General features: G+C 41.3%; 1 protein-coding gene across 1 annotated transcript; it reads right to left on the reverse strand.

Moving 5' to 3' along the window:
* Window positions 1–1,529: 1,529 nt before the first annotated feature.
* Window positions 1,530–18,992, reverse strand: LOC140065863 (uncharacterized). The gene is made up of 6 exons (XM_072113422.1): window positions 18,913–18,992; window positions 15,824–15,917; window positions 5,354–9,103; window positions 4,754–4,878; window positions 4,057–4,338; window positions 1,530–1,541 (listed from the first exon to the last, which is right to left on the reverse strand). Exons 2-6 carry the CDS (start codon window positions 15,861–15,863, stop codon window positions 1,530–1,532), a joined length of 4,209 nt encoding a protein of 1,402 aa, XP_071969523.1. The 5' UTR covers window positions 15,864–15,917; window positions 18,913–18,992.
* Window positions 18,993–23,635: the final 4,643 nt, after the last annotated feature.

Below are 23,635 nucleotides of genomic sequence, written 5' to 3' on the forward strand. Positions count from 1 at the left end.
TAATGAAGATTTAGTGTTATTATTGATTCTTATGACAATCCAACATTTTTAAAATCCAATTGTCACAGAGACCAAAAATATTTTGACTGGGGTTACAATAATAAAGTATACAGATCCGACTTACATACAAACTCAACTTAAGAACAAACCTACAGACCCTATCTTGTATGTAACCCGGGGACTGCCTGTATATACTTTAATAAAAGGGAGTTATTCCCAATGAATTTATTGTTCAGTTGCAGTTATATTGAATAAAAGAAAAAAGAATATTTAAAAAACTTACCGATTCAGAAGGCAAAGACAATAAGGCATCCACATAGCACTTTTTAAAATGTTTTTGCTAAAACTGTGAGCTAAATATAATAAAGGGCACGTAATACAGAACAAAAAACACAAAACAAGAAAACAAGAGAACATATAAAATAAATTATTTCTATACATGAAAAGAACAAAATTTCTATCGATGCATCAACGGATGATAAATATAACACTAAAAGGGGACAAAAACATCAGCAACAATTACAAATAACAGTAATAGAAATAAACAGTAATACAATAATACAGATAGCAAGACTGCAGTGTCAAATTATTAAATATTGTTGTAAGTATGAGAAATATTTATTTACAAGGATAAAGAGTAATTTTGCAAATTCTTAAAAAATTTAATTAAGTTATTTACAATTTTTTTATTTATATTTTCTTGAGTTTATTTTGTGGTTTTAATTTTGTTTGAATTTTTTTTTAAGTTTTGAAATTAAAAAAAAAAAAACATGCATATCTTTACCATTAGGGTAGATATAGCTAGATAGATGAATAAATAGATCGAGAGGTGTATAGATAGATATAATAGATGGATAGATGGATAGAGAGATAGGTAAATATTGCATAACCTTTCTTTACATGGGTCACATGATCATTTCTTGATAATTATTAAAACACCAGCCAAAAGAATTGTTTGAACACATTCCCTTAGATTAAGGAGCACAAATAGAAACCAATTCTTAAAATTATCATTGCACATCATAGAAATAATAGTCATAATAAATAATTGAACAATACAATAAGAAACACAGAAACAATTTCTGATTTGTAAAAGAAATAAGCAAAAAAAAGCAGAATAGAAGAGGTCCTTACCTACAGACGGTTCTTGAATATATAGGCGGTCTACCCTGAAAGCCCACCTCCCCGGGATTCCCACATTGCTTGTAGATGATATATTTCCTATAGCTGGTGACAGGGAATCGGGGATCATGTAGGAGCTCGTGTTGTAGCCGCTGTCTAGTCCTGCCTGTGTGACATGACATCACATGAAAAGTGTATATATATATATGGAGCATTCTGAATGCCACCGTACTCACCAGCGATGTGGGACCCCAATTCACCGTCGGCCATTGCATGTCTTCATAATGGAAGAGGACATAGGTGGACTTCCCGTCCGTGACAAGAACGCACTGAAAAGTGTTCACCTACAAAAAATACTGAGGTTAATTGGGGCCAACTCCCAATAGAACCAACATATTGTAATGTGTCTAAAAGAGATTCTAAAGTGAAACAGAAAAAAAAAGAAAAATGTGAAAATAACAAAATAGAATTGTACTTACACTTTCCAGGAGTGTATAACTAGCCTGGATATTGAGGTGTAGGGGTCTTCTGAAATGATGTACTAGAGGGTGCTAGCAATTTGTTTTACCTTTACCTTACTGTTGCCCCCAAGAAATTTTTCCTGTTTCACTGTAAATGGGGGTTGGCCTCTCTTAAACATAAACTGCCCATATGACATTACTGCCTCAATAATAATCCTTGAATGTTCCTCAAGTGATTCAAATATCAGTCCTGATACTTACTTTTGTACTGTGTGCAGACCCTCTTTGCTTCTTTGATTATATCCCTGAGCTATGCTGAATAGGAGGAGCTGTAGCAGTACAGTATGACTGCTCCCTCCCCTTCCTCTTTCCCCGTCTCTGTCAGTGTGGACAGACTGTGAGATAGAGAGAGTGACTTCACATGGAGGGTCACGTTGTCCTGGACCAAAGGAAGAGAAGGCAGAAGGCATGTGTATATGTAGAGGGCAGAATGGTGAGGACAGGGAAAGGCTGAAGCTCCCAAAAAAAGGCAAAGACACAGGTACATATATATGAAGAGACACGTCTATTGGAAGAGATTTATTAAAAAGTGACCACTCCCTTTATTCTGCCTGTCATTAGTTTTCGACTCAAAACATTGAGAAAATTGTTTTGAGAAATGAGATCAAAGACTGGAAAGTATATCATTTATATTTATTATTTGTCCTTTTTGTAATGTGATGACAGAAAATGCAGCCATATTATCTTATTTTTATCTTAAAGTGAACCTGTCAACAGAGTACAATTTTTATCAGGTACTGTATATGCCAAATATGTTTTAAAAAAATGTCTGCGTTATATAATGTTTGAAATAAAGTATGTGAAACTTTACCTGGCTCCCTACCAGATGCCTCAGTGAGTCCCAGGAAAATTTCAAATGACTACTCTATAATATATTTACTGCACTGATGGCTCCTGACTCTCCCTCCCCCTCTTACATCCTGCACTGAGATGCCGGAGGGAGATATTGGGGGTCATTTTCGCGTTTTCCCAACGTGTTACCCGAATATTTCCGATTTGCGACGATTTTCCCTGTATTGCCCCGGGATTTTGGCGCACGCGATCGGATTGTGGCGCATCGGTGCTGGCATACACGCGACGGAAATTGGGGGGCGTGGCTGAACGAAAACCCGACGGATTCGGAGAAACCTCCGCATTTAAAAAAAAAAAAGTGTCGCGGGACACGCACTTACCTTCACCAAGTATAGCATCGTGAACTCCGGCGGGCCTCGGCGGACCTCAGCGCAGCAGCAACAACTGGTGGACATTGGAGGAACTGCCTTAGTGAATCGCCGGAAGACCCGAATCCACCGAACAGAACGCGCCGCTGGATCGCGAATGGGCCGGGTAAGTAAATCTGCCCCATTGTCTGCAGTCAGCTGACACATCATCAAGAGTGAGCCAGCAGTGCAGTGAATATATTACAGAGCAGATGGAAGTTTTATTTTGAAATTTCTCACTGAAACATCTGGCAGGGAGCCAGGTAAAGTTTAACATACTTTATTTCAAACACCATATAACACAGACATTTTTTAAAAACATATTTGCCATATACAGTACTTGTTAATAACTACCTGTCCCCTGATATAAGTAGCACTCTGGTGAAAGGTTTTCTTTAAGTTTCTGAGAAAAAAAATAACACTGACAAAACAATGGGGGTCATTTACTAAGGGCCCGATTCGCGTTTTCCCGACGTGTTACCCGAATATTTCCGATTTGCGGCGATTTTCCCTGAATTGCCCCGGGATTTTGGTGCACGCGATCGGATTGTGGCGCATCGGCGCTGGCATGCACGCGACGGAAATCGGGGGGCGTGGCTGAATGAAAACCCGACGGATTCGGAAAAACCGCCGCATTTAAAAAAGAAAAAAGTGTCGCGGACCTTGCACTTACCTTCCCTAGGAATAGGCTTGTGTACTTGAGTGCATTCCGATGCTCTTCAGCGCAGCAGCGCCACCTGGTGGACGGTGGAGGAACTACCTTAGTGAATCCCGGCCGGACCCGAATCCACCGCAGAGAACGCGCCGCTGGATCGCGAACGGACTGGGTAAGTAAATCTGACCCAATATGTTGTTGTTGTCAGGTTTGCCAAAGTTACTGCCCCTACAGTATAGACAAAAATAAAAGGTTATTCCCTGACCTGCTCCATGTAAGTGGGAAATACAAAGTCCCATGGAAGCCAGTAGAGATCAGAACGGAGCTAACTTTAACTTCTATGAGACTCCCAGGATGACCAAAACCTCGAAGTCCTGGGTTTTGAGAGTTGCAGATTGTATGGAGTCTCCTACGATCGTGCACTATCCCTTATATCTAAATAGTCACTTGTCTAAATTTCCCATGAATAGTTGGCATTTGATGCCAAAAATGTAAAAAAACATAAAACGTGTGAAATGAGTTGTAGGCCCATTTCCCCATTAAGAAATCAACCATTTACCTTACTACCAGACGAGCCATAATATGCCACTCTGTCCCATGTGGCTACAATGACCCAACTTCCTGTAAAATTTGTGGAGTAGAAGTAAGTTCTTATATCAGATGATGCTCGGGCCAATAATTCAGGTTCTGTGCTGCTACGATAATATATATCCCCAGCCACTGTATTGTCCACATCACTCCAAAATACGGCCAAGAAGGGGTTATTAGAAGCCACCGGTAATTTTTGTGGATACCATTGGACAATTGGCAAGTAGAACGATAACAAACCGTTGTTATTCACCTAAGGAAAAATAAAATATCTCATCAATGCTGAAAGGGTTTTTTTTTGCAGGCAAAGGATTGTTGGGAATTGGCAAATTATGGATACTTTATTGTAACTGCACTTATCATGTCCATGGATGGTGTCTCTAGGACCTAAGCCGCCATATGCAGAGTCCCTGATGCCGATTGTCTTCTGTATCGTGTAACACAGGTTCATAAAGTGTTGTCCAAATCATCCAGTGCTCCGGGGTCTGGCTTAGGCCCCTTGGCGTTTGAGACACAAGTTTTTTTGCCTCTTGTCCCCACAATGCGTTACGTACAGTATTCTACCCAGAATACTCGTAATTTTGCCATAGGTTGTCCAAAAAATTTTGTTACACTCTACTCCAAAGCCAACCAAAAAATTAAGTAATAAACAAAAATTGCATACTCACATAAAGGATATTGTAAACATTCCCAAAAAGTGGAATATTAATAGGAAGATAAATAACACCAGTTCCGCCATCATCTATTTTCAGGCTTATACTATCAAGGGTTGGTCCGAAAGGATAGAGGAGATCTGTGAGACAAAAATAATATAAGTGCTGACATAAGAAGTCTACTGACCAAGTGGAAAATTGTAATGTCAGATTGTATAATCAGTAGGGTCAGTGTCGCACAATCCATGAGGCGAGGAGAAGCCTTTGACTTAGCCGGCACTTCCTTCTACCAGCAGGGGGCAGTAGATTTTACACAGACAAGCCAGGTGAATGATGAAGGGGCTCTCACCTGAGATCAGTGAATGTTCTCTCATAGAGACAGATTCGTTTTTCAAAACCATAAAAAAACTTGAATAGTTTTATAATTAATGGACCACAACTAATGCAATGATGTAACCATGTATCATGATGACATCAACTACAAGAAATGTTTTATAAAAATCATTGAATATAATATTCTCTCTTGAAATATTAATTTTCATGACCAGAATCCATTAAATTTAAAATCTCAAAAAGTAGTAATATACATTTCATAAATTTCCTTAATTTACTTACCAGTTCCATTAAATAAATGAGGAAGTGTAGTCGAAGGCACCGCAGGGGTTGTACTAGAAGTTGTAGCAGCGATTTCACTGGAGGTGGTGCTGGAAGTTGTGTCAGATGTAGATACTTGATGTGTGGATTCTAGAGAGGCCAGTGCAGTAGATGTATGAATGTTGGTGGTGCTACGTAACATATCATTGGAAGATGATGGATAAGATGTCACCGTTTCAGGAGATGATATTCTGACTGGTGAAGAATATATTGACCAGGGACTTTCAGTTGTAGGCCAAGTACTTCCAGAAGGTGAGGGTACAGTCACTGAAGGGGTTGTAGTAGAAGTTGTACCAAAGTTATCACTAGAGGTTGTACTAGAAGTTGTTGATGGATAAGATGTCACAGTTTCAGCAGATGATATTACGACTGGTGAAGAAAATATTGACCAGGGACTTTCAGTTGAAGGCCAAGTAGTTCCAGAAGGTGAGGGTACTGAAGAGGTTGTACTAGAAGCTGTATCAAGGTTTTCGCTATAGATCATGGTAGAAGTTGGGCCAACGTTTTCACTAGAAATAGTACTAGAAGTTGTATCAAATTTTTCACTAGAGGTTGTACTTGAAGTTGCACTAAGGCTTTCACTAGAGGTTGTACCAAAGTTTTCACTAGAAGTAGTACTAGAAGTTGTATCAAATTTTTCACTAGAGATTGTGCTGGAAGTTGTACTAAAGTTTTCACTTCTAGTTGTGCTGGAAGTTTTACCAAAAATTTCTCCAGAGGTGGTGCTTGAAGTTGTATCAGATGTAGATACTTGATGTGTGGATTCTAGAGATGCAGGTGCAGTAGATGTATGAATGTTGGTGGTGCTACGTAACAAATCATTGGAAGATGATGGATAAGATGTCACAGTTTCAGCAGATGATATTTTGACTGGTGAAGAAAGTATTGACCGGGAACTTTCAGTTGTAGGCCAAGTACTTCCAGAAGGTGAGGGTACAGTCACTGAAGGGGTTGTACTAGAAGTTGTACCAAAGTTTTCACTATTGGTTGTACTGGAAATTGTACTAAGATTTTCACTAGAGGTTGTACCAAAGTTTTCACTAGAGGTAGTACTAGAAGTTGTATCAAAGTTTTTACTATAGGTTGTGCTGGAGGTTGTGCTGGAGGTTGTGCTCAGGGTTTCACTAGAGGTTATGCTGGAAGTTATACTACTGGTTGTGCTTGAAGTTGTTCTGAGGTTTTCACTAGAAGTTGTGCTGAAAGTTGTATTAAAGTTTTCACTAGAGGTTGTGCTGGAAGTCATACTAAGGTTTTCACTGCTGGTTGTGCTTGAAGTTGCACTAAGGTTTTCACTAGAACCTGTGCTGGAAGTAGTATTAAAGTTTTCACTAGAGGTTGTGCTGGAAGTTGTATCAGATGTAGATACTTGATGTGTGGATTCTAGAGATGCAGGTGCAGTAGATGTATAAATGTTGGTTTTGCTACGTAACAAATCATTGGAAGATGATGGATAAGTTTCAGAAAATGTTGACCCTGAACCTTCTGATGTAGGCCAAGTTCCTCCAGAAGGTGAAGGTACAATTAAAGCACTAATGGCACTTAGTATCTCTGGAGAAGAATTGTCTACTAAAGTAGATGTATCTAAAGTATCTGTAAAAAAAACATCAACTGGAGAAGTAATGTCTACTGGAGTGTCTGGAGCTGCAGCAGTGATGTGGGAAGTCTGGGATTTTTCGGGAGAAATGGTTTTGGCTGGGAAAATACCTGCAGTGTCTGACGACGGAGATGTGGTAAGGGAAGTCTGTGATTCCACCGGTGAGGAAATATCAACTTTGGAGGTAACAGGTATATCTGAAGTTATAATGTTTTTTGGGGATATCATGTGAGAAGTCTTTGATTCCATCTGTGAAGATATGCCATTTGTGAGGCTGCTTTGAGTGTCTGAAGATGTAAAGTCCATCTTAGTAGCTTGTGACTCCACTGGGGAAGATATATTGACTATAAGAATATCTGTAGATGTAGAATCTTCTGGATATGTGATGGAAGAAGAACTAAATGATTCCCCCTGAGAAGAAACATCAATTCTTAAAGTACCTGAAATGTCTTGAGATGAAAAATCTACTTGAGAAACGCTGTAAGAAGTCTGCGATTCCACTGAATAGGAAGTGTCTACAGTTATAGTTTCTGGTATTTCTGTGAAGGTTGAATCTGAGACTGAGCTTTCTGAAGGTACAGTATCTAATATTACACCGCTGGATTTGTCTGCGGGGCTATTATTGTCTGTAATAGAGGTGGTGAAAGATGTATAAGTGGTAGGAGTTTTTTCTGAACTGGACAAATTATCTGGTGTAAAAGTTGTGTGAGTTTGTGCTTCAAATGAAGATGTGACAGATGTTCTGCTAGCTGTCGATGTTTCTTCTGAATCCACCATGTCTACGTTGCTCGAAGGATTAGAAGCATAAAAAGAAGAAGGATAAGGAGACAGATTGTCTGTTCGAGAAGTCCCATTTCCATCTATAAAGGTTGTATCACCAGGAGATGTGCTGAGGATCTCTGTATATGTATTATCATCTGTAGAACTTTTGTCTAAATATGTTGTATCCACTAGAGATACACCAGTTTTCTCTGTAGAAGAACGATTAGCTGGGGTCACTGATGGGGCAATGTAGGTTGTTGGAATATTAGTAGATGATGCATATGGTGAAGTGCCTTCAATTTCAGATGGAGAGGTGTTGTAGATATCTAAAGGGGGGAATAGTGGAGTGTTATTCATGTCTCTTGGATTTTCTGCAGATAAGGTGTCAATATCAGACATAATAGTGGATCCTGAAGTGGAAGGGTTTTCGGAAGGAGAAATCTTAAGTGGTGACATTTTTGCTGTATCCAGATCTGTAGAGTGAATATTAGCTGAATAAGTGATTGGTTGAGGAGTTTCATTGCTATCTGAAAAAGTAATATCGCCTGACATAGAGGTTGAGGTATCCAAGAGGGAGGTATCTACTGTCAATATGCTTATTGTCTTTGGTTGGGATGGGTTGGATGACAAAGTGCTCTCTGGAACCAAAGTGAAAGTTGTGGAAGTGTAGCCGGTTTCTGTAAAGAGGTTTTCTACTGTAGGTGCACTACTTGGAGATGACAAGACATCTTGTAGATTAGAAGAATCTAAAGAAGAAGGGTACGGAGACGAATTATCTGCTTGAGAAGTCCCATATCCGTCTATAAAAGTTGTATCATCAAGAGATGTGCTGAGGATCTCTGGATATGTAGTATCATCTGTAGAAGTTTTTTCTTCGGATGGGTTGGCTGACAAAGTGCTATCTGGAAACAAAGTGAAAGTTGTGGAAGTGTAGCCTGTTTCTGTAGGGAGGTTTTCTACTATAGGAGCACTACTTGGAGATAACAAGACATCTTGTAGATTAGGAGAGATGTCTGATGTTTCTTTTCCATCCCTAAAGTCATTTGGACTTTGTGAAGGAGAGCTAGTTATTAAAAACATGTTTTCCATTGAGGAATGAGTAGTATCGGGAGACATTTCTGTACTGCTTGATGATGAGATCACAACACTACCAATTGATAGGTCGACTTGTGGTTTGGTTTGGCTACTGCCAGCATTTCCTATTTGTGTCGATGCAGGAAGTGAAGTGGGTATGACATTGGGTAAAAGAGAGTAAGGTGTATCCTGAGATGTTTTACTTGTTTGAAGTGTAATAGTTTGCTCAGCATCAACTGTAGTTGTACTTCCTACAGTGGTCAAATATTGGGTGGTTGTATCTGTGAAAAAGAAGCAAATTAATATTAAAAACATATTTGAATGACTATAAATCTTAGAATAATGATATATATATAAAGTACAGACCAAAAGTTTGGACACTCCTTCTCATTCAAAGAGTTTTCTGTATTTTCATGACTATAAAAATTGTAGATTCACACTGAAGGCATCAAAACTATGAATTGACACATGTGGAATTATATACTTAACAAAAGTGTGAAACAACTGAAAATATGTCTTAGATTCTAAGTCATTTTGCTTTGATCACTGCTTTGCACACTCTTTGCTTCTCTTGATGAGATTCAAGAGGTAGTCACCTGAAAAGGTTTTCACATCACATGTGCCCTGTCAGGTTTAATAACTGGGATTTCTTGCCTTATAAATGGGTTTGGGGCCATCAGTTGTGTTGTGCAGAAGTCAGGTGGATACACAGCTAATAGTCCTACCGCATAGACTGTTAACTAAAGAAACAGCTAACTAAAGGAAAACGAGTGCCCATCATTACTTAAGAAATGAAGGTCAGTCAGTCCAAAAAATTGGGAAATTGGGAAAACTTTGAAAGTGTCCCCAAGTGCAGATGCAACAACCATCAAGCGCTACAAAGAAAAACCCTCACATGAGGAGCGCCCAAGGAAAGGAAGACCAAGAGTCACCTCTGCTGCGGAGGATAAGTTCATCCGAGTCACCAGCCTCATAAATCGCAGGTAACAGCAGTTCCGATTAGAGAGCAGGTCACTGCCGCACAGGGGTCTAGCAGCAGACACATGGTAAGAGGAGACTGCGTGCAGTAGCCTTCATTGCTAGGAAACCACTGCTAAAGACAGGAAACAAGCACAAGAGACACAAGGAATGGTCATTAGACCAGTGGAAATCCGTGTCTTTGTGCAATGCAGAAAAAGTGAAGGGATGGACCCTACATGGCTGGTTCCCCCTGGATTTATACTGAACCAGCATGGTTACCACAGCATCTTGCAGAGGCATGCTATTCCATCCGATTTGCATTTAGTTGGACCAGTAGTCAGGAGAAGGGAATGAGATTCTCAAGGAAATTCTAGACTCCATAAAGAAGTGCAACCTTGACCTGGTTGATCAAGTGGGGGCAGTGAGAGGTGATATCTCTCTGCTAAGAGAGGACTTGAACAAAATCAGGGAGCACCAAAACATCACAGACGACAGGGTTAGCAAATTAGAAAAAGATCATTCAAATCTTAGAAGTTCCTATCAAAAGTTAATGTCGGACAACAGGGGATTAAAGGAGAAAGTGCAAGATCTGGAGGATCGCTCCAGACGTAACAACCTCCGCATTGTAGGAGTACCAGAAAAGGCAGAGGGGGAGGAAATGGTTCGTATTGTGAGTAACTGGTTGATGGAGAACGTAGGAAAGGAAAAACTATCTCCCCATTTTTGTGTACAAAGAGCACACCGAATCTCTTTTAGAAGAGGAAACCCTGGGGGCGTGGCCTAGCAGCCGATGGAGTAGGAAGTGAAGTGCCATAGCTCCGTAAGCATAATCCTGATAACTCCTGCCATACCTGTGCTGAGTGGAAGTGAAGGGGCACAATTTGCGGGGGAATACTCCTGGACGTTTACCGACCTGTTTCCAAGACGAGATGACCGAGAACAGGAGGCAAAAGACGGTGGAGAAGCCGAGTGAGCGGAGTTGACTAGAGGACGCGCGCCTAAAATGGTGAGAGCAGAGACTGCAGCGTGGCTCAGTGGATTTGCGAGATTGTCGGCCATAGCAGAGAGACAAGAGGTGGAAGCCCATGTAGCACATAAAGCACCGCCAAGTAAGTTCTCGGGCTCCAGATTTGCTGTGCTGGGAGAAACCCTGTTAGGAGAGGAGGATATGGTTGATGAGGAGGGAGACAAAGATGAGGATCATGTGGAAAGCAATGAAGAGGAGGAGGAGGCCGCAGAACCTACACTGGCAGATGTACAACATAATACATCAACTCTGCTGAAGATTACAGGTTGTGTAGACAGTCTGAAGGAGATATTTTATCAATGCACCTTGACTTTCATAGATTAGCTGATAGGACTAAGGAAGTTGAAAATAGATTACAGGAGGTGGAAGGAGTATTGACCCCCATGAGACAGGAGATGCGGGAGCAGTCACAGATGGTGATGGCATTGCAAGCAAAAGCTGACGACTTAGAGAACCGGCTGCGCCGAAATAATGTCCGGATAGTCGGGATGCCGGAGAAAGTGGAAGGGGCAAATCCTGACGAATATTTTGAGAAATAGCTACTGGAGACTTTTGGGAAAGATAACCTTACTCCTCTGTTTGCTGTGGAGAGGGCTCACCGGATCCCTACCAGACCAGGACCACCAGGGAGACCACCAAGACCTGTGTTAATTAAACTGTTGCATTAAAAAGACCACGACCGGATACTGCGGCTGGCTCGTGACCGAAATGAAATTACAGTGAATGGAGTAAAGGTAGCCTTCTTTCAAGATTTTTCTGCCGAAGTGCAGAGAAAACAGATGCAATTTATGGACATAAAAGGAGGTTAAGGGGACTTCAGGTACCTTATTCAATGCTGTATCCTGCATGACTAGGGGTAGTAGCCTTCGGATCCACACAATTCTTCCATATGCCAAGAGCTGCTCTGCAATGGCTGGACGCCAATGAGGCTTGTCTCTGAGAACCGGCGAGGGATCCAGGAGAGAACTGATTCCTGTCTGGACTGGCATGTGGGATTATAGAGATTGCATATGCTAGTAATATTTTTGCTGTAGACGAGAATTAATGTGAGACAAAGTTAACTGTGCCTTCAGGTCAAAGCTCAGGTTGTATAAGTTATGTTTACTGGTTAAAGGGGTATTCCGGGAATATGAATGTCTGACACAAAAACCCATGATGATATAAATAAATGAATACAACAATACTCAATGTCATTAGTCACAAAACGGAACTTAAATAATTTGATTTTATGATTTACAAAATTTATGGCCTCTCTAAAGTAGGTGGAGTTATCACTAAGATGGCCGCCACTGGAAACTACAAGTTCCATGATCCTTTAGTTCTCAGTAACTCCTCCTGCCACTTATGCTCTGCTAACAGTGATGATCTAACAGGTTTTTTTGCTCTGTTACCATAGTAATGATGTGTAACTGCCATCACCACAACACTGACCATACTGGATGCACTGCAACCAACCGACTACAGCCAAACATAGTGGTGATCACATGACCCTGCCCAGGCAGGTACTGGACATGTGATGTGGACATGTGACCAGCGGCCATCTTCTTTTCTGCGACGGACCGCGTGGAGGAAATTAACGGACTGATTAAAGGGCCGGTAGCATTTTAATTCTTCATTACAGTCTATGTCACCAGCATTTTCTGCTAAGGGGAGCAAAATTTTAAATAACAACTAATTACACATTAGCTTATATTTTGAGTGCCCATTTGTATATGAATTATGCTGATTCCTGGAATACCCCTTTAAGTTTTTAGGCAGGTCAATATGCTGTATATCTCAGGAGCGAAGGAGGGAAGGAAGGAGGGAGAATATATTACTTATGATGGCTGAAATAGTCAAATGTACAGTATGTCCTGGAATGTCCAGGGGTTGGGGTCACCAAGGAAACAAAAGGCTGTATTTGAATGTGTTAAGGGTCAAGCGGCCAAATTACTTGGACTACAGGAAACACACCTTACACGGGACACAGTACAAATGCTTAATAGGGGTGAGCTTGATACTGGTTACTCATACCCCTTATTCTAGGGGAGTAAGTTTGTTAGTTCATAGATCGCTGCCTTTTACTTGTGTGTCTGATCCAGAGGGTCGGTATGTGGGTATACACTATCAAATCTATAGGTGGGAGTGTATAATAGTAGAGGTGTATATCCCGCCTCCATATTCTAGTATACCCCTGAAAAGACACCTGGTAAAGTTGACAGAATGGCCTGATGTTCCCTTGCTCATTATGGGGGATTTTAACCGGTTCGTGACCGTCCGCCATGTATTCACGGCAGCGGTCGCGTTCCGATGCATGGAGAGGGCTCGCAGGCCGAGCCCTCTCCATAGCCGGTGAGTCTCTGCTGCATATTGCAGCAAAGGCTTACCGGTAACACCCGCGATCGGTGCCGACACTGATCGCAGGTGTTTTCTTGCAGAACGCCGCCGGTAAAGCTGCCGGCGGCTTCAAACAGATGGCGGCGCATGTGTCCCGCCATCTTTCCGAGGATCGCCGCTCCCTGTGACGTCATCGGGGAGCTGCGATCCGTCGCCATGGTAGCTTGGGGTCTCACGGGTTTAACCCATTCTGGTTAACCCATTCATTACAATGTGCTATCAGTCCCCAAATTAGAAGCGACACTTAGCACCTGAACTGGAAATTCATCCCCAGGCCCTGATGGATTCCTGATGGAGGTTTATAGAAAATTGGGTGATATCTTATTTCCGGTCTTGACACAAGTGTGGGAGGCAAGTTTGAGAAATGGGGCGCTTCCAGCCTCAATGTATGAGGCTTGCATCACCTTGATATGCAAAAAAAAATAAAGACTCAGCCATTAAAGAATCATATCGCCCAATTTCACTTCTGAATACAGACGTGAAGTTGTTTGCTGAACTGTTGGCAAATCGATTAAAAAAGGTAATAACCGATATCGTGCATGAGGATCAAACAGGGTTTATCCCTGGGCGATGCATTAAAACCAATCTGCGTAGAGTATATGGTACTATCCAGCTTGGACAGGGAGAGACCCGCTCCATCCTGTCTCTGGACGCTACAAAGGCGTTGGACAGGGTAGAGTGGCTCTTCTTCTGGAAAGTACTGGAGAGATTCCAAATGGTTAACAAGCTCATTGAGAGCATTAAGCTTTTTTATGCAAATCCCAAGGCCAGACTAAAAATTAATGGGAGGCTGTCGCAAGAATTTCCCCTGACCAGATCATCCTGGTAGGGATGTCCCCTGTCACCCTTTCTATATACATTGTTCATAGAACCATTGGCATCAGCCTTTAGAGGAAACAATGAGATTGTGGGTTGTGGATGCGGGGGTCCAGGTGACAAAATTCTGCTTTATGCAGATGATATTTTGTTAACCTTCAGTGACTCCCCCTCAACAGTCCCTAAAGCTATGCATTTGATAGATCAATTCTCGAAAATGTAGGGTTGCAAATAAATTGGAAGAAGTCCACCATATGTAAAATTGGCGATTTTTCGGGGAATGTTATCGCAGAACTAAGCCCAGTAGACAAGAATGATGGTTTTGAATACCTAGGAATAAAAATTAATACAAAAATCTCTGATTTTCCTAGACTAAATATAGCCCCGTTAGTGCAGAAACTAGAAGAGAGGACTCTAATATGGATTAAAATGCCACTGAGCAAAGGAGATAGAGTGGGATTGATCAAAATGGTGGTTCTTCCACAAGTTGTCTACATTATTACCAACTGCCCCTGCTGGATTGAGGCTAAATGGTTTAGAACGTTGAGAGCAATTGTGCATAAACTGTTATGGGGAAGATCAAGTGTCCGGATTAAGCAAAATTTCTTATGGAAAAGTATTAGAAAGGGTGGAGTAGCGCTACCATCCTTCTTCCACTATTTTATTGCCGCGCAGGTTCAGTTTGTTGGGGAATGTAGGAACTCACTCTTCTTCAAAAGGATACTAGAGGAATTGGGGGTAGCATACGAGAATATTTTCTCCGGATTAGAATCTGACGAGTTGAACAAGAAGATAATGCAGCGTGTCCCCACAGCAGTTATGTAGTACCGAGTATGGCACAAATATAAGACTTTGTTAGGAGTGTACGATATAATTGAATTGACCCCCTATGGCAGTGATGGAGAACCTTTTAGAGATCGAGTGTCCAAAATGAGACCCAAGACACACTAGCTTTTCCCAAGGTGCCAACACGGCAATTTAGGCAGTAACAAACTTATTGCTACCAGAATGTTTGAGCTCCAATTCCACCCTGTCCACACCTTCTTACTCTTTGGACAGGACCATGCAGCACAGGATGGGTCACTTTAAAATAGCAGATCACTAGAATTGGACTGCCTGAGACTGCAGGAAGGTGCCATGTCAGGCAAACTCTGTGCCTGGGAGACAACCCGTGTGCCCACAGAGAGGGCAGCGTCCCCGTGCACGGCCTTGCTCTTTTATAACGGAGCTGTGGCAGGAAATTTTTCAGAGATTCATGGAGGTTTGGACCTTGCCCTGCCCTTCAGTCCCTTTCTGGGAATTCTGGGATATACCTCAGATATAGCCACGACAAAAAACATCGGAAAATTTTAGTATCAAATTTGCTATTTCTGGGTCGTTTGATTATCATTAAAGATTGGAATGGGGCGGAAAAACCAGAGGTCAATAAATGGCGGAATCTAGTGGGGAAAGTTAGAAGGTACGAATCTAGTATTAGAATGGACGGAAAGGAAGGTCTAAGAGACGGAGTTCTCGAGGGCGGCTGGGTCCCTTCTACAGGGGTCTTTTTTAGAGTACTCGGCCAAGGTTGGGTGGTGGTGGGGGCGAAGATTGGGATAAGTAGTTGGTTTAATTGTGTTCTATATAAGGTGTTTATACTAAAAAAGGGAGTCACTTCATAGGAATTTTGCAAGTGTGATGTATCACTATTATGCTTTGTCACTACTTGTTATTGTCATTTTGTATATAGAATAATAAAAATAAAATACAGGTAAAAAAAAATAAATAAATAAAAAATATCTCTTTATTGCACCGGCAAAAATGGTGAAAGCAAATGACTTACCCAGAAGAAGAATAAGTGTTATGACAAGGGCCTTCATCATTCAATAGGATTGAGACAAGGAAATCTACTTCAGATGATCATGTTTTATCCTTTACTACAAAAAGAAACAAAATAAAACTAATTTTTTTTCTGGTTCCGAATATGGAATTTGTTGAGGCAAATCTTTGGATTAGAACGAGTTGATATTTTTGAGAAAATATATATAAAAAAATTAAATATAAAGTAGAATATGAAATCCCTAAGAAATAAGAATAAGAAATTCCCCTCAATACCACCACTGATGGTACAATACAATGGGACAGATTTACTTACCTGGTTCCTGCGTGATCCCTGAGGTGCGTTGTTCACTGTAATCCACATCTGCCGCGATTCATGAAGATCGTGCACCCGAGTTCCTGCATGTGTCGCTTTCCCGCTCAGGTCCCCGCGGAGTTCACCTTCTTCCTCCCGGTGCATGTAATTGTGTGTCTTGCGACACAATTTTAATTTTAAATCCCCCGCATAGTCCAAATCTGTCGGGTTGTCCGACAGCCATGTCCCCCGAATTGCGTTGCATAAAAGTCGTCGCCGTTCCGCCAAAATCCGATCGCGTGCTCCAAAAACCCTTTCTAAATGCAGCGCACCACGAAAATCGTTGGGTGTTCCGACAATAGTGTGGACCCTTAGTAAATGAGCCCCAGTGTGTACTGAGGTAAATCATTGAGAGGTTGAGGGCCCTTGGATTTGTGTGTTTTGTCCTTTGGTTTTAACTCAAACCAGTTCTAAACTATGTGGAATTAGATGAAATAATTTGAAGAATTTTCTCGGCTGCATTTGGTATTTCTCTGTGGGCGATTACTAAAGATAATGACTTTCTATTGTTTACAGAGACAATTCTTGGAATGGAGACTTGTGTGATGAGTAGAGACGTGATCCATGTGTGCGATGTTATACTCGTGTTGGTGAGGATAATGTTATCTGTAGAAATGGTGGATCTACTGTACATTGTCCACCCGTTTTCTGGTGGACAAGACATGTGACAACCCCAATCTCCACCTCATATTTAGCAGTGGGGCAGACAGGGGGGGGGGGTAGGTATCTCAGGTGTAACCTGGGGGAGACTTTAGCTGAAATTCACCACCAGGTCAGACCTGGTTTAAACTGCTCCGACCTGGGGGTGACTACGTCTGGTTCTACTAAGAGGCAGGAACCACAAAACAAAAGTCTTAATAGATTCCCCTAATAGATCTGAAGTAGGGAATGTATCCCCCCAAAAACTTAGATAGCATGAACCTCATGTAAACACATTCAGCTTTTGTAGAAAAAAAAGTCATCATCATTATTACTATTGAACGTTAACGCCACTTAGATTTTACTTTTGACCTTTAAAGACCTTTGAATTTTTCTTCAAACGAAAAGGTAAGAGATCTAGAATTTCAGGTTACCCTTGACGAAGGTGGACAACGCCGTCTGAGAACGTTATTGCCCATTGTTTGGTGAACGGAGGCACTTAGAAGATTTAAGATCTTAGATATTTTATGAGCTTTCAAATCTTATCAACAAAAGTTTGTATCTCCAAAGAAAAAGAATAATTATCTCCAAATTCAGTAAAGAACAATATTTTTTTATATCCAATATCCAAAGTGTCCATGAAAATATAACTGTGGAGATGTATCAGTATTGACACCCATTGTGTTGAGCGCTACTTAGAACGGCACTTTTTTCCTTCTCTAATTTTAGCAAGTCTACAGGTGCATGTTTTGCCACCATTTGCTCAAGGATTGTGGCTCCCCGTGACATAATTGTCGGCATTAAGATGGCAGCGCATACACACTGGGGCACATTTACTAAGGGTCCGAACCGCGTTTTTCTGCCGGGCTTTCCGAATTTTCCCGTTGTGCCGAATTGCCCAGAGTTTTTGGCGCATGCGATCGGATTGTGTCGCATCGGCACCGGTTTGCGTGCGATGAAAAACGGGGGGCGTGGCCGTCAGAAAACCCGACGGATTCGGAAAAATCGCGCTATTTAAAAAAAAAAAAAAGTGTCGCTTGACACGTACTTACATGCACAGGGAATAGGTTGGTGAACTCCGGCGGACCTCGGCGCAGCAACGACACCTGGTGGATATCGGGCGCACGACCTTAGTGGATTGCCGGAAGACCTGAATCCTCGTCGGAGAACGCGCCGCTGGATCGCGACAGGACCGGGTAAGTAAATGAGCCTTACTGTCAGTATTTACAGAGTTAACACCCCCAATCTGTGCTGGGTGTTACTTGGGCAGGATGGGGTCAGCCAAACCTTAAGCTGGATTCGGGAACCTGAACCTGCAATGTTTGGCATGGACCACTGCAGTACCACTCACCGCCATTAGCGTGCCGGCATCACAAGGTGCCACTGATGACGTAATCAGGGAGCAATGACCCTCCCTAAAATGGCTCCGCCCTGCTGCTGTAACCGTTAACACCTGTGATTGGTCCTGGACCCTAGACTACTCATAATCATCAAAGATGCAAATTCCTTCTGGTTTATATGGCAAATACAGATAACAAACGTTGTCAACGTCATTCACGAAAATAAAGAAAAAAAAATTAACGACGATCAAAATCCTTCACCTTTAAAAACTTTCTCCTTTCAATAATTCACATTATTATCAATTGTTTTTCACTTTTTTCAAAAACATTTTTCATAAAATGCGGGTCCTAATAGTAATATGAATAATTTTTATGATTTCATATGAACTCATAATAAATAAATAAATAAATACCATATATACTCGAGTATAAGCCGACCCAGGTATAAGCCGAGATCCCTAATTTTACCAAAAAAAACTGGTAAAACTCGAGTATTTTTTTTACTCGAGTATAAGCCGAGTTTGGGTTTTTCAGCACATTATTTTGTGCTGAAAAACTAGGCTTATACTCGAGTATACTGTATATGGTAATAGTAATTGTGATTTTCTTACACTTAGATCTCAGACCCTACATTGCTTATACAGTAAAATCTAAGTCAAATTTAATTTCTCAGTAAAAGTAAAATATCCCTAATAATAATATTTCAAAATCCCAGCGGAAGAGAAATCCCTATGGCTAGAATATTACATGGAGTCTTACATGATCCACGGAGGCTCCGGCTCTTCCTCTCTCTCTCCAGGATAACAATGTTACTAGTCGGAGTGACCTTCTTACTTCTTACTCTGTCACCTGGTTACAGGTGTGTCTGTGGCAGGTACTGGGGAGGTAATTCCATAAGCTCGTAGTTGTCTGAGCGCTCACCTCGTTTCAGGGTCAAAGGCTTCTACTCTGTTAATGATGTTTTTCTTTTACTTACGTTAGAATTTTTGTTGTTGTTGACCCCTTGTAGGACATTCTTCACATTTTTTGCGTTTTAGAAATGACTATTATTATGGATATTTTATTATAATATTTTCCAGGGGACCATAAGTGACTGTCATTTTGTACAATATAAAAAAACAACTAATTGACAGGCTTTGTAAGGTAAGTGTTCAGTAGCCTCGGGGCATAAGTAAAGGCACGCTCAGTGATTGACTCCTTGTGACTCAGGTTATTACATGAAGTAAATCTACCAACAAACTCCATCCTGATAAACCAGGGACACTACTCATAGATCCAGGCACCGGGACTGTGGTAATCTTCTTATATTTGTTATACATGGCCTCCTTCCTTCTAAAGTCCAAGTAGGTGAAAATTCTACTAGGGTGGTTCTCTGTCCCCCTCCGTGCTGTAGCTTCACAGCCTGTTACACTGTGCAGGAGCACACTTTCCCCCTCCCACTGTGTAAGATTACATCATGCAAATGGAGGGGGAAAGTGCTGAGGAATGTGAAACTACAGCACGGCTTGGCACAGGAAACCCCCCCCCCCTTGGAGCCCTTTTAGATCATTTGCATAATTTTAATGTTTTACTTAAGATTTAATGTATATCCAATGTAATGATGTCACTCTTGATGTAATTTCCTGTGGACATAAATATCCACCTTGTAACACATGTTTGTATGCTTGATAATGGCTCTATGGATGAGCTGAAACGTTGCACCTTATATTGCCATGGGTGAATAAAGATCACCTTTATACTCACTGGAGTGCTGCCTCAATTCATTTTCTTTGGATGTACCATATATACTCGAGTATAAGCCGAAACCCCTAATTTCAACACAAAAAACTGGAAAAACCTATTGACTCCAGTATATGCATTGGTTACAGCCTCCCAGTATATAGTCTGCCAGCCCCTGTAGCATACAGCCTGCCCAGCCCCTGTAGCATACAGCCTGCCCAGCCCCTGTAGCATACAGCCTGCCCAACCCCTGAAGTAGAAAAAAAAATAACACTGTACCCATCTTTCCGACGTCCCCCATAGGTCCTCTTCTGTCTCAGACTGTCCCAGACAGAAGAGGACCTACAGGTGATGTCAGAAAGATGAGTTTTGACTTTATTTTTTTAGTTGACTCGAGTATAAGCCGAGTTAGGGGTTTTGAGCACAAATTTTGTGTTGAAAAACTAGGCTTATACTCGAGTATATAAGGTACATATATATATATTTATGTGGATAAACAAATGCTAGTGACATTTTTTTTTTTCAACCTATTGCACTTTTATCTGATGCTCATTTGATATTAGCAATAAAGCTTTATTTATATTGCGCTATCGTATTCCCCGGTGCTTTAAAAGTCAGGAGGATACACATACAACTAAGGTTACATTTACAAGACATTAGGGAATGAAATAAAACAGATGAAACAATAGGAATGAGGGCCCTGCTCGCAAGAGCTTACAATCTATAGTGAAAAAGGGATGAGGCAGGAGGTAAAAGTGTTTCAATAAAAGGTCCAGCCTTTCTTTATAAGTAATAAATTAATTAATACAAATACAACAGTTTGACCCCTTGTCTTCCATTAAAAAACTCCATGTATATGTACTTGTGTCTTTGCCTCCTTTAATAGCTTCAGCCTTTCCCCATTCTCCCTTGTCTCTGCTCCAGGACATCCTCATGACATTACACTGTCTCTCTCCCTCTTATCACAGACTGCCCATACTGACAGACAGAGAGGAGGGTGGGTGAGGATGCACCATGCTGTGCTACTGCAGCTCCTCCTATTCATCAGAGCCCAGAGATGTAAAGAAAGAAGTATGGAGGGTCTGCACACAGTAAAAAAGTAAGAGTCACTTCTCATAACTCTACCTCATGTGTCGTTTAGGTGTTAATAGCCCACTATAAACAGATTTATATATTTGTGGGTCCTTCAATAATAATAATAATATATGCACACGCATAATAATAATAATAATTCTTTATTTATATAGCGCACGAAGATTACGCAGCGCTGCATAAAGCATGACAAATTGGTCCCTGTCCCCATGGGGTTCACAATCTAAACAACCTACCAGTATGCTTTGGAGTGTGGGAGGAAACCAGAGTACCCGGAGGAAACCCACGCAAACACGGAGAGAACATACAAACACTTTGCAGTAATGTATATAACAATTGTTTATTCAGGAGCACAGTGTGGGATGTTATTGTTATCCAGAGAACACAATACTCTAAGTGATTCTGGTATTTTCAGGAGCACAGTGTGGGACATAATAGTTATCCAGAGAACACAATACTCTAAGTGATTCTGGTATTTTCAGGAGCATGGTGTGGGACATAATTGTTATACAGAGAACACAATACTCTAAGTGATCCTGGTATTTTCAGGAGCATGGTGTGGGACATAATTGTTATACAGAGAACACAATACTCTAAGTGATCCTGGTATTTTCAGGAGCACGGTGTGGAGACATGAAGCAAAAGATAAATCTTTCAGCATTTTCTGATTGAAGTGTGTTTGCCTCTTTGAGGTGTATTTCCTGATGGGATTCGTATGCTTGTTATATCAACTTTAAGAAGAGCCTGTGGATGTCAGTGTTGTAACCAGTTAAACCAGTTACTCACAGATTATATAATGAAGTCTTTCCTCTTTCAGGCTGAACTGAAATGTTATTTTGCACTGAGGTGGAGGCAATTTCCAGTGGAATGTACACACTGATGAGAGCTGATGACCTGGGACAGCCTACACCTATAGATATAGGATATTTGGAGATATTTAGGTCCTACATTGTAAAGACTGAGGCTGAAGCCATTGGCCAATCTTCTACTCTACAACACACAAAGAGACGCACAGTTATGCCCCTTTCAGACGAACATATCGGGACTGTTGCTACAGCCGCACAATTACCGGCTGCCTCATGGCCCCTATAGACGTCTATGGCACCCAGTCACGGCGTGGTGATCATGTTGTTTCACCACACCCTGACTGAGCGGGACGACTGTGCCGCAAAATATAAGTTATGTCCTATATTTTTACTGCGCAGCCATTCAACTTTCAATGTAGAGCCCAGGGATAAGGTGCGCTCATCCTTCCTCCCTCCTGGACGCAACTTATCCCTAACTACATCAGCAGGGTCTTTCTTGGCCAAAAGTCCCTCTTTTAAAAAAAAAATCTTTACATCCCCACTTAGAGTGGTAACCATTTATGATGCCCCATTTGGGCAGGCCCCACTTTTCTTTCATGATGTCATCACATTGCACCATCTGGCCTCAACAGTATATTGTATATTACTCTTTCACCATTGTAGTCAACTCTATTCGGATCTGGAGGATGGGCCCCCTTTTGTCATGGGCCCCATAGCAGTCGCTACATGGCATCATTGGATGGGACACTGCATCTCTGGACTGAAGCAGGAGCACCAGATTCCTCCGAGAAGGGGAAGAAAGCCATCAGTGTCACACTGGAGCAGAGCGCCTATGTCATGTACCGTCGTGTGTGATGAAATTTTCATCAATACAATGATAAAAGGTAACAAAAACTTTATATACAGTAGGTTAGGTGTATACAGGGGCTCCACACACCCTGATGTGTAGTGCTCTTGTGTAAATATTTCTGAATGATGGAGATGTAATGATGTAATCTGCCATTAAAGGGGTTTTCCCATAAAAGGAAAGTTCTGAAATTGTAATCCCTAATGAGGTTTACACAATAAAAATTATTTTTAACCTCTTTTTTAACTTTACATTTTTACTCAGTTTTATTCCTGTTTTAGCTGCTATCACTCAGTGATGGTCAGTGTGAGCGGACACTCCATGATTCCTCTGTGCTATGAGATGCTGTGTGCTGACAATGTGCTTAGATTATCAGGGTACAGGGTTTATCTACACTTTTCATTTAGCTTCTGAACATTGTCCTAGTATCTGACACATAGAAAGAGAGATGAGGCAAATCAGAGATGATGAGATCCATGAGATGCCTATTACACACAATCACACACTCAGCTCTGCTACATCTTAGCTATAAAACACACAGTCCCCTGCTATAAAGATCTTATCTTGCATGTAGCTTGTAGATTTAGTCTCATCAGGCTTCTTGTAGGCAGGAAGTCTGTGTGTGTGTCTGAGCTTGTCCTGGAAAGCAAAGGGGGGAGGGGCAGGAGTCAGAGACATTTGCACAGAGAAGAAAGGAAAATTTCATGAGAAGAATCTGTCTGCTAGATCCTAGACAAGAAGATTTATGGTTGTATGCAGGGACAACCAAAATTGTGTAGACCAGGGCTGATAGTGACAGGTTGGAATTATATCTGTGAAATGTTTGGTTTTTGTTAATTGCAGTGAATTAGAGAATGTTACTTTGTTATCCCGGGTATATTTAAGAAACTTGTCTTCATAGGAGGAAAACCCCTTTAAAAGGCATTTTTCAGGGAATGCAGCAACGGGCAGAGATAAGGATAGATCTTTTAGGAACCCTAAACCCCAGCTGTATGAAGGAACGTGGGCAGTCTAGAGG

Source organism: Engystomops pustulosus, chromosome 6, assembly GCF_040894005.1.
Source record: "Engystomops pustulosus chromosome 6, aEngPut4.maternal, whole genome shotgun sequence".
NCBI lineage: Eukaryota > Metazoa > Chordata > Amphibia > Anura > Leptodactylidae > Engystomops > Engystomops pustulosus.